This window comes from Hemicordylus capensis, chromosome 1, assembly GCF_027244095.1.
Source record: "Hemicordylus capensis ecotype Gifberg chromosome 1, rHemCap1.1.pri, whole genome shotgun sequence".
Classification (NCBI taxonomy): Eukaryota; Metazoa; Chordata; class Lepidosauria; order Squamata; family Cordylidae; genus Hemicordylus; species Hemicordylus capensis.
The window spans coordinates 115,872,471-115,888,714 of NC_069657.1; the positions used below are offsets into that span (position 1 = coordinate 115,872,471).

General features: G+C 43.1%; 1 protein-coding gene across 2 annotated transcripts in view; it reads left to right on the forward strand.

Annotated features, from left to right (window-relative positions):
- DKK3 (dickkopf WNT signaling pathway inhibitor 3) overlaps positions 1 to 16,160 on the forward strand; it is a 43,792-nt gene extending 27,632 nt beyond the window's left edge. For both annotated transcript variants that reach the window (XM_053286443.1, XM_053286442.1), the window contains exons 5-8: positions 4,798 to 4,890; positions 10,654 to 10,798; positions 12,801 to 12,957; positions 14,981 to 16,160. In XM_053286443.1, coding sequence (XP_053142418.1) covers positions 4,798 to 4,890; positions 10,654 to 10,798; positions 12,801 to 12,957; positions 14,981 to 15,221 — 636 coding nt within the window. In that variant the 3' untranslated portion in view covers positions 15,222 to 16,160. The remainder of the gene's footprint in view (positions 1 to 4,797; positions 4,891 to 10,653; positions 10,799 to 12,800; positions 12,958 to 14,980) is intronic.
- Positions 16,161 to 16,244: the final 84 nt, after the last annotated feature.

A 16,244-nucleotide genomic window follows, 5' to 3' on the forward strand; every position in this document is an offset into this window, starting at 1 on the left:
TATACTAACTGATCAAAAATTATGTCATTAAACAGATAATCCTTTCTTGAAGGAGAGGAGAGTTGGTCTTATGGTAGCAAGCATGCATTGTCCCATTTGCTAAGCAGGGTCTACCCTGGTTTGCATCTGAATGGGAGACTACATGTGGGCACTCTAAGATATTACCCTTGGGGATGGGGCTGCTCAGGGGAAGAGCATCTGCATAGGGATGTGCATGGAACCAGCTAACCTGGTTCAGTTCAAATCCAGACCAGATTGGATCTGTCCCCAGGCGGCTCAGCTCAAATGAGCCAGAGCCTGGTCCAGTCTGCCATCAAGCCAGCTCAAGGGCTTGATGGCCATACTTGTAAAGGGGAATCTGAAACAGGCCGCAGACCGGCCTGTGCTATCACTTTGGAAGCAGGTGGGGAGGTGGAAGGAGCTGCTGCCCTCCCTGTGGCTGCTGTGGTGGGCGCTGCTGCCCCATCCCACTACATGCTTGCATGCAGAAGATTCCAAGTTTCCTCCTTGGCATCTCCAAGATGGAGTTGAGCGAGACTCCTACCTGTAACCTTAGAGAAGCTGCTGCCAGTCTGCCTAGGTAATACTGAGCTAGATCGACCAATGGTCTGACTCTGTAAAAGTCAGCTCCCTAAAGTCCATAAAAAGATATTTCAGGCGATGAAATGGCCTCACTAGGGAGGTATATATCCCGTCTCACAGGCCACATTCAGAAGAGCAGTGAGAAGGACATTTAGGCAAGCTTTCTAGAACTACTATTTACAGCACTGAAATCTGTCAGGATGTTTGTGTTTTTATTCTCTTCTCTCTTGCAACTGGCGGGCTGCGGTTTGGTGAACATCTACAGCATTATTTGGAGTTACAAATTGAAACCTCAGCCACAGTTACCTCCGGTTTGGTGTTAAGTGTGAATGTGGCCATAGAGTTGAGGCAAGTCTACTTGATTCATTTCCCTGTTATGCACAAACCTGAGGCCACCTAAACAAGCAAGGAGTAGGGAAGAACAACATTTTTTTTAAATGCAGTAATTTCCAGTTTAAAACCTTCTTCTTAATCTAGCACTTCAATCTATTACATAATAATACAGAGCACAATATAATAATGATAATAATAATAATAATAATAATAATGAATAATACAGTAATTATAGTATTATACCTGGCACATTATGACTTTTCCTAAATGCTCAGAGGAGTTCTTACTGCCTGCAAAACTATTTAAGCTAAAATATATCTGATGAGTGCACAGTAATATTTCTAAATATTAACATTTCAGTGTACTGATAGCTAACATTTGGGTATGTCTGAAATGGAAGCCTCTTCCCATGCTTCTGACACGGGGAACTGTCAGATTTAAAGTTATGGTAATGTATTTGAATCTAGCTCTGTTCCCAAGCGATTTGTTTAACTGGAACTTGTATGTGAGATTTTAGTTGAAGTTTTTTTAAAAAAAAAATCTGTTAATACAGTGATAAGAATCAAATATTATATGTAGTGATTCTAAAGTGCATGAAAGTTATGATATTCGTTGCAGAAGGGTGAGAAATAATCTGGAGAGGAGATACAGACAGCTGTGCCCATATGGAATTTCACAATTAAGGGAAATCAAGCAATGATCTCTACCATTTCTTTGTCTTATGGTATCACAGTGATAACCTTCTCTACTAGAGGCCATTCTATGCTTTAGTCCTTAGTTCTACTTTCCCCACGCATAGATATATTTTTTAAATTAAATTCATTCATCTGTGCTGAGTATAAAAGCCAGCAAATGTCAAGCAGAACACTTAGCAAACAATGAGACTAATGGATATTTGCATAAGGTTTGTTTGAATAGTGAAGGATTAGTAAGAGGAAGAAATTAAGTCATGGTTTAAAGATCTCCTCCTGACTAATGCAAGATTTTGAAACGGTGTAAGAGCTGGCTCACCAAGTCAGTCTCTTCTATATGATGTCTGTCTTGATGATGATGATGATGATGATTTTTACATTTATATCCCGCTCTTCCTTCAAGGAGCCCAGAGCGGTGTACTACATACTTGAGTTTCTCCTCACAACAACCCTGTGAAGTAGGTTAGGCTGAGAGAGAAGTGTCACCCAGCTAGTATCATGGCTGAATGGGGATTTGAACTCTGGTCTCCCCGGTCCTAGTCCAGCACGCTAACCACTACACCACGCTGGTTCCTTAATGAGTCCTCCTTAATTCAGTTGTATGGACTAGGATATAGTGGAAGACCAAGCCTACCCATAAGTCTAGCTAGAGTGACGCCTCTGAGCTCGATAACAGACAAAGTCACTGGACAAAGGGCTGCCACAGTTGTGGAAATCACCATGGCTGTATTCGGGATAACTATGTGGTCATGTCTGTTTAATCCCAGTACACATGGATATGTGGATGGGGTTGCTCTAACCACAGCACTTGGAGGCAATTTAGATCACGTGCTGTCGCCCCATTGTTGCTTCCAGGGTCAATCCATTATGCCCTTTCCATTTTTGAAAACCCCCTTTGTATCAAATCAACACAAAGGCAGGTTTGGGGGCATTTTTCATAGCTACCTGCACTGATGGACTGCCCCTCAGAGACTTGGCAAAGTCCAGACCTCTTTCAGAAAATAGTCAGGTTTTAATTGGACTGCAGTTTCCTGTCATCTGTGCCCTATACATTTGATAAAGTGAAATAGTCACAATAAAGGCAATCATTATCCTAACATGAAGAATAGCACAGTTCCCAAGTGTTTGAATCAACGCCTCAAAAATAGAGGTCGGAAAAAAGACATTTAAACAATGAAGAGCTGAAAATATCCAGCTGTACAAACAATTCTGAAACCGGGTGGGTGGGAAACATACAGATAGCAATAGGAGGTTTTCTGTCTGGGCAGAATTACTGTAGAAAGTTAAAACTGTGATATGACTACTATTTTTCTGTGGAGAGAGAGTGTTGGAAAGACTGACAGCACATAACTTGGCTATAGGCTGAGAACAGATGGAATACAAATAAACCAATGACTTTCCCACAAACTCTTTTGGGAAGGAAGTTGGGAAGTGCATAAAGTTGCTGCTTTGGGACAGCAAGTATAGCTAGAAAAGCCGCAGAAACTCAAGCTGCCTTAATAATAGTAGTTGATAAATCCTAGAGGACCGAAAGTAAAGCTGCAGAGGTGTAGTATACAGGCCCACACACAACGATGTGGCCTTGAGATTGTAAACCATCCCAAGAGTCTAAAACGTTCCATGGCAAATTCCATTTATTCAGCTGTATCACTAAGCTTAAAGCTTTTCATTATTAGAAAAGTCTCAATATATTTAATCAAACCCCTTTAAATTGGTACCTAGGTTTGATGTTCCATCACGGACAATCTATTGGTCATGAAAAACCCTTTTTGCTTTTCCAGTGAATTCAGTGGGACTTTCAACCAGACATGCTGTTGTAGGAATGACCAGTTCAAATGGGGTTCACTTTAACCTACTAGTTCCTGAATATTTTTCTAAGGGAATTCACCTACATCGTTTTGCCTTGGACTGAAATGTATCTGCCACCACCTTTTTCCTTGTTTGTCACCTGCCCTGTAAAGTGCTAGTAGCTCAGCTGCTCTCTTTTAAGTAGCCAAAACAGCCCAGTCTACTGGTCTGGAAAGGCAAGAAGCTCTATGCGATCTGGGGCTTCTTTGCTTTCTTCTGTGATGGAGGGTGGGCCATGCCTGTCATGGAGCTATTCAGGTGGCAGAGAACTGGGTGGAGTGGGAAAGTGAGGAGTGAGAGCTGGGGACAATGGCTGCCATCCAGTACAGCCTTCTGGTAGCATGCCAGAAAGTTGCCCAAAGAGCTTTGCCTAACATTGAGCATGCAGCAAGGGAAGCACACTTTGATAAATTGTGCTGGTTTCTGAAGTGCCCTGTGTCCTCTGAACATATGTCCCTGAGTGTCATGTCAATGTGATTCCCCACGATTCACGCTCCTGTGCTGCTCAGCTGAGCCTGCTGAGCCAGAGTGCTAGTTGGGAAGCTCTTCCTTGAGTGAGTGTCTCTTCCTGACATGCTACTAGAAGGTTGTGCTGGATATCACCTATCTACGTGGGTGATATCCAGAATGGCATGTTCTCAGGTAATTTTGGCCACCATTAAGGCGCCTGGGTTGCTGCATCCCTGCATATAAATAATTGCAAAAAGGTCTTCTTCATATTCTAACAGGACAACTATCTGGCACTGTTGGTTTAAACAGCAGTGTGTGGTCTTGTGGCTATGCATATCTAGAGCATTCTAGTGCAGGCTACCCACCCCCCACCGGCCGCCCTTTTCCTCTCAGTAAACATTGAAAGATTTAAGACAAAAATGAATTCTTAGGCTCAAACTACACATTAATATTAAGCATGAAGTTTGGCCCTTTGTGTTTTGTTTTTAGGGGGATAAGGACAGTGGCTTGTGGGAAGGGGGAATGTAACCATTTCTTGCTGCACTGCGATCCTGACAAAAATGGTGCCCTCACTGCTACTGTTGTCTCTGCAAGGGAAGTTTGGCACCAATGGGAGCTTCTCTCCTTGGCTAATAGAAGCTTCAATAGTGATTTTTTCTTTGTTGGGACCATGACACATCAGGAAAGGGTTAGATATCCGCCCCTTGCACTGAGGTCCCAATCCTAACGCTCGCCCCCACCCACGTTAACAAGAAAAAAAAATGAAAATACAGGTGAACCTATGCGTTGTATGTAGTTTGGCCCTTAGTTGCACACAAACTGTCTTGACAGTGTAACCGTCAACATTCTCTCTCTGTGTGTGTGTGTGTGTGTGTGTTGCTTCTTTTCTCAGGAGTGCATTATTGATGAAGACTGTGAAAGTGGAAATTATTGTGAATTCTCTGGTTTGGAGTACAAGTGTCATGTCTGCAAAGCCGAACACACAGTGAGTATTTCATGTTTTCCCCCTCACTACATTAAGCTGTCAGTAATGCAGTAGGCTGAAGTTATTTTATGGATTTAACCTTGAGTTACGTTTCCATCTAGAGGCACTTTTGGAAGAGTTTCCTCCAAAACTCTTTTCCTTTATCATCTGATTGTGCCTCAGCAATAGACTCCTAGTAATAGTCCCTTGCTAGGGATATAGAATCCAGGCTAAACGGATGCGAGTAAAAGATCAAGGTGAAACCGGAAGAGTATTGATAAAATGTCTGCCTAGCATTTGACTGGGTTGGGAACATCTGGCTATAATTGTTTATATAAGAGCCTTAACCTGTACTTAGAGGAATGTGGTGTTAAACAGATTAGACTAATTTAACTTCCCTGCAAATTTTATTATTTATTTATTAATTTGATTTGTATACCGCCCTTCCAAAATGGCTCAGGGCGGTAACTGGATCAAAACTATGGGCAGCATCCAACTAGTCCTTCCACTGTGCACCTCTTGCTCCTGTATTCCCTGAAAATCTGCTTTCAGGGGTACCCTAATCCTCAGGGCTTTCTTTTTCTTTTTTGCTCAATCAATTAATATATTTAGTCCAGCATCAAAAGTAATAATCAATGAGTGTTCTTAAGATGCTTGTAAACAAGGATAGGTACTAGATGAGGTATTCCATTTGATCTGGCAATTTAACCCTTAGCTTGTGCCATTAGAACAGATGAGGATACTATGAAGGATTAATTATTTACGTGCTTTAAAAAGCACATGAAGACAGCCTACTTTTATATGCAGAAGCTCTAATAATTTTTCACCAAAAATCTTTGATCTTCTTTAGTGTTGAAGTTGATTAGCCAATTTGGAGACCTGTTGGGTTACAAAATTAACTGGAAGAAGACCGAGCCTTAATTAGGGGAAATTTCCTTTCCCAGTCATCTGAAAATTTGCAGCTCCAATGGGTCTCAATTCATGTTAAATATCTGAATCTTCTTATTCTTAGGGATTTCAGAGAAAGGTTCAGGTTACGCTATTAGATTGCTATTGTGTGTGCCACATCTAATATTTTGGATGAAAGTCCATCTGTATTTGGATCAGTAGCAATTTTGCCATTATGCCCCCCTTTGGGGGAGCCACTTCGGGGGATAGTGAGGGCCCGGCCTCTTGGCCCAGGTATTTGTAGATGGGAGGCATTTAATAAAGGGGCTTCTGTTTTAATTAGTCCAGGGTGAGGATCTTTTAGAACAGGAGTTCTCAAACTTGGGCTCCCAGCTGTGATTGGACTTCAACTCCCATCATGCCCAGCCACAATGGCCTTGGTGATTGTGTATGGGGATGATGGGAGTTGAAGTCCAACAGCAGCTGGGGACCCAAGTTTGAGAACCCTTGTTTTAGAATGTGTCTGGGCTTACCTGGAGATGAGACAGGGGGCGTGTCCACTGGGGCAGCCATTCCAGTGGTGGTGGGGAACAGAAGAAGTAACGTTGGCAGGTCAGCAGGCCATTATATGGGAATGGGACTTGGAAATTTACTAGCTGTTTCCCCTCCTGGCTGTCCTGCCAGCAATTTGACCTTGGGGAGCAGTGCCAACCACCCATGGAACCTCACCTTGATCCTCTGTAATGCCAGGTGAGTCCAGAACAAATCAGAAACCATCCATGATTTGATTCTGGATGAAGGTGCCGACCTGGTATGTATTACAGAGACCTGGTTGGGGGAGGCTGGGGGCCCAGTGTAGTCCCGGCTTCTCCCTCCAGGGTACTCTGTTGAGGAGTGGGTGAGGGACCGGGGTGTGGAGGTGGAGTGGCTGTGGTCTATAAGAATAATCTTTCCCTTACCAGGATCCCTGTTGGAGTATCGGACCATATCGTATGTATGTACCTAAGTTTGGGGACCAGGGATAGACTGGGACTTCTCTTGGTGTACCGATCACCCCACTGCCCAGTGGAGTCCCTAACTGAGCTGACAGACTTGGTCTCGGATTTGGTGTTGGAGTCGCCCAGGCTTGTGGTGCTGGGGGACTTCAATGTTCATTTCAGGACCAATTTGTCTGGGGTGGCTCAGGAGTTCATAGCTGCCATGACGACTATGGGCCTATCTCAGGTGGTCTTGGGACCGATGCACATTGCAGGTCACACGCTTGATTTGGTCTTTCACTCTGATCAGGGTGGTGTTCCGTGGGTGGGGACTCCTGTGATTTCCCCATTGTCATGGACAGACCACCATCTGGTTAAGGTTGGACTCACAGTCATACCCCACCTTCGCAGGGGCGAGGGACCTATTAGGATGGTCCTCCCAAGAAGGTTATTGGATCTCGTAGGATTTCAAGAAGCCTTGAAGGGATTCAGTGTTGGCTCTGCCGGAGATCCTGTTGATGTCCTGGTGGAGAATTGGAAGAGCAAACTCACCGGGGCGGTAGACATGATTACTCCTAAGCATCCTCTCCAACCCGCTTCAAAACTGGCCCCTTGGTATACGGAAGAACTACAGGGGCTGAAGCGGTGAGGTAGACGACTGGAGCGCAGGTGGAGAAAGACTCGGCTTGAATAGGACAGGTTGCAACATAGAGCTCACTTGGAGACCTATGCTCAGGCGATACGTATGGCAAAGAAGCGATTCTTTTCTGCCCATATTGCATCCGCAAGTTCACATCCGGCGGAGTTGTTCAGGGTTGTGAGAGGGCTAGTATGTGCCCCTCCTCCCTTGAATCAGAATTTGGAACCATCTATTACCCGCTGTGATGTGTTTAATGAATTCTTTGTGGGAAAAATCTCTCGTATTCGGGCCGACTTGGATTTCGTCTCCACACTTACTTCAGTATCTGATGTGGAGGTATCCAGCGACTCCTCTTATGTGGTTAGGTTGGATCAGTTCCAGTTTGTGACTCCTGAGGATGTGGACAAGCTGATTGGAATGGTACGGTCTACCACCTGTCCTCTTGACCCTTGCCCGACATGGCTTATACTATCTGGCAGGGGGGGTTGTTGTAGAAGGCCTGGTAGAGATCATAAATGTGTCTCTGAGGGAAGGTAGGATGCCTCCTAGTCTTAAGGAAGCAATTATTGGACCGCTTCTAAAGAAGCCTGCCTTGGACCCCTCAGAGCTGAGTAACTACAGGCTTGTCTCCAACCTTCCATGGCTGGGCAAGGTGACTGAGAGCGTGGTGGCCTCCCAGCTCCAGACAGTCTTGGAGGAAACGGATTATCTAGACCCATTTCAAACTGGCTTCCGGGCTTGCTATGGGGTGGAGACTGCCTTGGTCGGCCTGATGGATGATCTCCAATTGGGAATAGACAGATAAGTGTGACTCTGTTAGTCCTTTTGGACCTCTCGGCGGCTTTTGATACTGTCGACCATAGTATCCACCTGGAGCATCTGAGGGGGTTGGGGGTGGGAGGCACTGCTTTGCAGTGGTTCTGCTCCTACCTCTCGGACAGGTTCCAGATGGTGTCCCTTGGAGACTGTTGTTCTTCAAAATCTGAACTTTTGTATGGTGTCCCTCAGGGCTCCATATTGTCTCCAATGTTGTTTAATATCTACATGAAACCGCTGGGAGAAATCATCAGGAGATTTGGTGCAGGGTGCTATCAGTATGCTGATGACACTCAAATCTATTTCTCCATGTCAGCATCATTGGGAGAGGTCATAACCTCCCTAAATGCCTGCCTGGAGGTGGTAATGGGCTGGATGAGGGATAACAAATTGAGACTGAATCCAGATAAGACAGAGGTACTCATTGTGAGGGGTTGGAACTCAAGAGACAAGACTGCTTGTTCTGGATGGGGTCACACTTCCCCAGAAGGAACAGGTACGCAGTCTAGGGGTGCTTCTGGATCCAAGTCTATCCTTGGTGTCCAAGGTTGAGGCAGTGGCCAGAAGTGCCTTCTATCAGCTTTGGTTGATACGCCAGCTGCGTCCATTTCTTGAGATAGGCGACTTCAAAACAGTGGTACATCTTCTGGTAACCTCCAGACTGGATTACTACAATGTGCTTTATGTGGGGCTGCCCTTGTACGTAGTCTGGAAACTACAGTTGGTCCATAATGCGGCAGCCAGGTTGGTCTCTGGGTCATCTAGGAGAGACCATATTATTCCCGTATTGAAGGAGCTACACTGGCTGCTGATCTGTTTCCAGGCAAAATATAAGGTGTTGTTTATAACCTATAAAGCCCTAAACAACTTGGGCTCTGGGTATTTATGAGAACGTCTTCTTCGTTATGAACCCCACCGCCCATTGAGATCATCAGGAGAGGTCCATCTGCATTTGCCACTGACTCGTCTGGTGGCTACTTAGGAACGGGCCCTCTCCGTTGCTGCCCCAAGGCTTTGGAATGCGCTCCCTAGTGAAATAAGAGCCTCCCCATCTCTGACAACTTTTAAAAAGTCTTTAAAGACACATCTGTTCACCCAGGCTTTTAACTGATATTGTTTTTGATTGTTTTAGTGTTTTTAGAATATTTTTTTAAAATTTTAAACTGTGTTTTAAATTTCTTGCTTTTAAATTTTCTGTTTTTGTTTTTAATTAGTGTTTTACTGTTTTTATTTGTTGTGAACCTCCCTGAGACCTTGGGTTAGGGCGGTATAAAAATGCACTAAATAAATAAATAATAAATGTCGTCTTTGTCATCTCCAGTCAAACATGATGCTATCCCTTTGTGCTCTGTATGGGTGTGATCACTAGGCAGTCTGCCGTGTTTTCATTAAGTCATTGTAAAAATCAAATTGTTGAGATGACCCAGTATGTTAAGTGTTTTATTTTTACAGTTGAACTATACAGTCTTGTTTGAATCAACATGATTGTATATAAGTAGTTCTTTGTATTTTCTTTGTATTTTCAATGTAAACAAGTGTAAAGTGATGCACATTAGGGCAAAAAACATCAACTTCACATATATCCTGATGGAATCTGAGCTGTCAGTGACTGACCAGGAGAGAGATCTTGGGGTCATGGTGGACAGCTCATTGAAAGTGTCGTCTCAGTGTGCAGCAGCTGTGAAAAAGGCTAATTCCATGCTAGGAATCATCAGGAAGGGGATTGAAAATAAAACTGCTAGTATTATAATGCCCTTATACAAATCTATGGTGCAGCCACATCTGGAGTACTGCATACAGCTTTGGTCACCACATCTCAAAAAGGACATTGTAGAACTAGAAAAGGTGCAGAAGAGGGCAACCAAAATGACCAGGGGCCTGGAGCACCTTCCTTATCAGGCTAGGCTACCACATCTAAGGCTCTTTACCTTGAAAAAGAGGCAACTACTCTCACAACATTAGGACCCGGGGTCACCCCATGAAACTGAAGGTCGGGAAATTTAGGACCAACAAGAAGTACTTTTTCACACAGTGCATAATTAATCTGTGGAATTCCTTGCCATGGGATGTGGTGATGGCCACCAGCTTGGATGGTTTTAAAAGGGGCTTAGACAGATTCATGGTGGACAGGTCTATCAATGGCTACTAGTCTGGTGGCTGTGCGCCATCTCCAGCCTCAGAGGCACGACGCTTCTCAATACCAGTTGCAGGGGAGCAACAGCAGGAGAGAGGGCATGCACATACCTCCTGCCTGTGGTCTCCCCAGAGGCATCTGGTGGACCAATGTGTTAAACAGGATGCTGGACTAGATGGGCCTTGTGCCTGATCCAGCTGGGCTGCTGTTATGTTCTCCTTTACATTGGTTCACCATAACCATGCTGTTTTGATTGTCTTAATGATGGTACCTATCATCAGGTGACCAAGAGATATTGTGTGTGTGTATGTGTTTTCTCTTTCTCCAAGCATTGTTCTCGAGATGTGGAGTGCTGTGGACACGAGCTCTGTGTCTGGGGTGAATGCATGAAAGCTGCCTCAAGAGGAGAAAATGGAACCATTTGTGAAAACCAGAATGACTGCAATTCTGGAATGTGCTGTGCTTTTTCAAAAGGTCAGTTGCTTCAATATTTACTCTTCTCCCCTCTCCCCCCGCACTGTCTTCTGTTTTTCCCATGGATGAAATGCCAGCAAAGTAACAACAAAATGTGTGGGTTTGCATTTGTTCCATTCTACACTCTCTTTTTCTCTCTGTGTGTGAGAGTAAATGTGTGTGTTGGGGTAGATTTACCTAAAACATTATACAGTACTGGACATAAAATATACATCTTGTCTGTACCAAAGACTGAACAAATGGAAGATCAGCGTGACTGCAATTGAGCATCATATTGTCAGGACAGCATATTTTATCACTGGGTAATTCTTCTATTATTTTGTATCAATAAACAGCTTTCTTAAAACTATGTTCCTTATATTGTTTTACTGGGTAATATGGAATGATGGCATGTGTTTCTAAAGGCTTTACTTCAGTGTTTCACTAGACAGTGTGGTTTGCATGTGCATGGTCACCATCATGGAGGCAGGAGATCTGGTCTTCATAAATGCTTTTTTAAACCTCAATTTATGAATGATGCGCAGGGAGGTTTAAAGAAGCAGCACAAGGGGCGGGAGTGGATGGAGCAGCTTGTGCCTTTCATGCTGCTGCTTTAAATATCCCCATGCGCCTGCTGAGAAGTGGGGAGGTCCAGATCGAAGCCGAGGCATCCGAGAGCGAGAACAAGTCCAAACATATGCCAAGGGGTAAGCTGAAAACCAGTCCGAGTCAATAAAAAAATAACAAGATATACAAAGCCAAAACATGGAGGGGGGGATAGCTAAAACCAGTCCAAGTCAAAGCCAAAAAACAAGTCGAACAAGGAGAAAACAGAGTGAAAACCTTTAGAACTGAGGAGTGCAGTGGTCGAGAAGGAACTGAGAGAGGCACTCTCCTGCTGAAATTAACGGACATGCCATGTGCGCTATTCAGCGGAGCTGAAGAGCACCATCTAGGAGCTTGATAATCTTCTGCCAGGGCTATTGTGCAGGCGCAGAACCCACATGAGGGAACATTAATCACCTCCAAGATCAGAAACTACCCCTCCCCTTGTGATAGCTAAACTGGTATACAGGGAGGGTGGACTATGAATGGGTGAAACCATTATTCAAGGGCCACCTGTATATTTCATCCAAATTTTTACTTTTTATTTCTATGAATACTTTTTATTAAAAGGTAAGTGAAATAACAGTTAGAAATTTGTAGGATTTCAGCTTCAAACATTATTTATTCTATTGAATAATTACCATAAATGGTAAATCTGAATCATACTAAATTTGAATTGGGGGAAGATCTTCTGCCTCTCTTGGGCATGATGTCATTTTGGAATTAGTGATCTGATAACTGATGGTTACAAATCTGTTGACAACAATAAATACAGAATTGCTTCTTAAAAATAAAAAAATCAAGCCTTTCCTCATGCATATTCAGGTATCAAAAGTAGTGCATTCAGCCAATATACAGTATGTGGCAAGATTGTTCAGGCAGAATTTGGTATCTGTAAGCAACTGGGAAGTATGATATTTGGAATTTCTTTCTTTTTAAAAAACTCTTTGAACTCTTTGTGCTTCTGAGAGGCTGCACCCGTCATCCTAGTCAGTCAGTGTGCTAAACTGCCAGCAGTATGATTGCACAGGTTCTTACCTATAACAGGAGTTCTTTGAGTGATGTTCTGTGCATTTGCACCATGCTTCCTCCTCCCAGCTGCAGCCAGTTTATCAAATATATTGTTGGCTGTGGCAGTCATTTAAACTGAGGGAGACACGGCAGTCCTGTCCAAAGGGAGTGATGCTCAGAGGGTGGGGTTTGCACCAAAAAAGGCTGGGAGGTAAAACTCTAGAGGGTTCCAAATTGGGGTACTGCACAGGCGCTAAAACCCAGCAGCAATATAATTATACAGAGACCACAAAGTGATTATAAACACCAGTATATAAAGACCTGGTTACCTACCCATATATTTCTTTTTCTTCACATAAACGTTGAGATCAACTGCACAACTAAGTTCCCCAACTTTTTCCTACAGATCTTCTATTTCCTGTGTGTACTCCATTACCGGGATCAGGAGAACCTTGCTATGATCCTTCAAATCGGTTCCTCAATCTAATTACATGGGAGCTGGAGCCAGACGGAGCCCTTGACCGCTGCCCGTGTTCACGTGGGTTGATTTGTCAGATGCAGAGGTAACACAAGTAGCACCAACTAAGAAGTGTCTGCTCAAAACAGCCAGCATAACTGGTGACCAAATCTTGGTGTGACAGGGGGCGGGGGGAAGGATTAATGGCTTTATCTTTGACAATTCCCCATCTCTTATCATAACTGTGCAAAGGTACAGCCTGCCAGCCTTATAGTTGCCTTCTTTCTGACCAGTGTGACAAGTTATGCTCGTAGGTACAGACACACAGAGATTCTATTCAGATTGCATTCTTTCCCTCTGGAATGTCCCGATGTCTTGCTGAAACCAGGTTGCATGTTTACACACATACCTCCCCACAGGAGGTGGTAACATGTTTTGTGAATAAATGAACTTCTTGATTCAGGCCTTACGCCACCCCCCAAAGCACTGAGTGCTTGTCCTGGGACCGAGGAGTCCCTTTAGTCGTCTTATCTGCACACGTTTAATTTCCTGCCTTATATGGGCTTCCCACGTGGAAGATTGTGTGGCTTCCAGTTACTAATGTGGTGAAAGCCCACAGCTTTTTCCTTAACCCTCTTCAACGGAGGATGACACTCCATGCAGCTGAGAAGGTGGGTTCTGGCTCACAAACACTTATGCCACAAACCTGCTCATCAGTAGGTGCCGCATGACTCTCATTTTTGACATAACAAACAGGACTATTCCTCTGGTGTGTGTATTATATATTTAAAAATTATTTATATTTCCCCATGTGGACAAACTAACAGCTCTAACCGTGCTTATTTGGCCTCTTTGAAACTTTATCTAAAGGTTCTACTCAAATAAATGCTTCCTATTTTCTAGTGGCAGTTATCTCAGTGTTCAAACTTTCACCTTTCACATATTTTTCAAATACAAGAGTCCTGTTTCGACTAAGGTTAGACACAATTCAGTCTCACTAGAATGATTGGCTCACACACTGCACAGTGAGTTGCCAGTCTAAGTGATGGGCAAGCTTGCAGCTCCTGAGTCCCTTTAAACCCTGCTGGCGCAGCTTACCAAGGTAGAGAAGCTTCATGGCTACTAAGGTGTGTCATCACATTTCTGCTGCTACTCCCATCATTCCCAGTTATAAAGGAAATGTGATAGTAGCCACGGAGTCTTTGTGCCTTCCCAAGCTGCACTAGTGGGCTTTAAAGGGCTGGGAAGTAGTGAGCTCACCTGTTGTGTAGACTGTGTGATATGTCAGCCACTATCATCATGACTAACTGAAGCCTCATTGATTTCAACTTAAGTAGATTAGAACCAAGGTGTATTGCTTTGGCTTCTCTCTCATGCCAAACTTAACTTCAGTGGTACACAAATTCCAACAGTGAATTAGTTTTGATGGTGAATGTTTTATATACTGCTTTTCAACAAGACCCCAAAGCGGTTTGGATGGATAGACGGACAGGCAGGCTCCCTGTCCCCAAAGGGCTCAAAATCTTAAACAGAAGCATAAGAGAGACACCAACAACATTTAGCTTTGCCTACCTTTTGCCCAGTCTAGTTGATCAGAAGCAAAAGGCAAAGACACCATTTTGGGATCAAGTAATGCAGGAAAAGAATTTCAGTAGGGAAGGGACATGATTCCTGGTGAGGTTCAAAGGATATATACATTCCAAAAAGAGCAGTGGCAGGATTAGCTCCCATCTAATACTGTGCCAACGTGTCAGGGTTTTCCACTGTGCCAAGGGGAAGGGAAGGGCCATTTTTGGCAACCTTCGCTTTCCTTTTCAGCTACTTATGTCTCCCAAAACCATGTTCCTGAGATTTGGGGACCCTCAGGAGCATACTTTAGATGCCTGCAGGGGAAAGGGAGATTGCTGAAAATGCCCCTGAATAATGGGAAAACCTGGCATGTCAGTGAAGGGTAAAATCTAGATGACAGGCAGTATATGTACAGTCTAAAAACCACAGGCACAGGTGTTTCTTAGGTGTGATGACATATGGTCTGAAAGTCTATCATTCTTTCAATGATTGTACAACTAATCTAAGAAATCTTTGTACAAGTGATATTAATAGCCATACATTTTTTATTTTCTCCACAGCTACAGCAGTGATTCTCTCTGTGAACTATCCTTCAATAAGACCCAAAATGAGGATAAGGAGAAAACTTGGCTAGCAGATGAAATATCACTTCTGGATTTTGTAACACAGGACATTCCTGGAGACTATGAAGAGAAACTGATGAAAGAAATGCAGGGAGGTTTGGAAGGCTTGGAGGAAGAAACCATTGAACCAAAGGAACTGGACTGGGCTAGCGATGTGCTTTTTGGAGATGAAATGTAAATTAATGAAGCCAGTTAATTTGTCACTTGCATACTTCTAGATATTGAGATAGCATCTTGTTTTTATATCAGCCCTAAAGCCAAACACACTCCTGAATAGAAGTGCAATAATTAAAGATATATTTTCCATAGTTCTCTCCCACTGCTCTGCATGATCAGAAGATATATTTTTCTTTCTAATGCTCAAATCAAATTTTACACTGACATATCAAACATGGTAATGGCTTCCTTGATGGACAAGCTATTTGAGTTTCATGCTTTGAACTTGTTAATGGACAGATTAATTTAAATCTATTTAAGATTATTGAATTGATCTCTGCATTTTCTGTATATATTGTTTGTTGTCTTCAAAATGTTAAGAAAGCATCTTGATATGGTAGACTGGGCAGTGATCTTTATGTATACTTTCCTTTTAAAAAAATTCATCAAATTAAATTGCAATGAAACAATTATGTACTTAAAAAACAAAACAAAATGTAACCTTAGTGCCTTAGACTTTCACATGAAGTAACAAGTAAACAAGCATCTGCATGTTTTCTGTGTTGAAAAACAAGTGTCATTATGGATCATTTTAAGTGATATGGTGCTATAATGTTAAATGAAGGGTAGAAATTATTTTTTCCTTTGCATAGATCTCTTTCCACCCTCTCTTGGAAGCAAATGCTACAGGCCATTATGTCATGCAGGGCTGCACAGCTTCAGTCCTCCAGCTGTTCTTGGATTACAACTCTCATCATCCCTAGCTACACTAGCCAGTAAGAGATCATGGGAGTTGTAGTCAAACATCTGCAGCAGCATCACATTTGTGCAGCCCAGATGTAATATATACAAGATAAACTTCTCTTTCTGCTTCTCTCCTTCAATTTAACAGTTGTAGTGATTGAAATTGTGTGGATCCTGCTGTCTTCAGTAGGAAAGATTAAATATTTATTCTGATGAATCACATCTTAAATTTACAAGTTGGTTTACACATCTGACACTAAGAGACAGTTATGGATGCTTGCCATTGTGGACTTTTCACAAT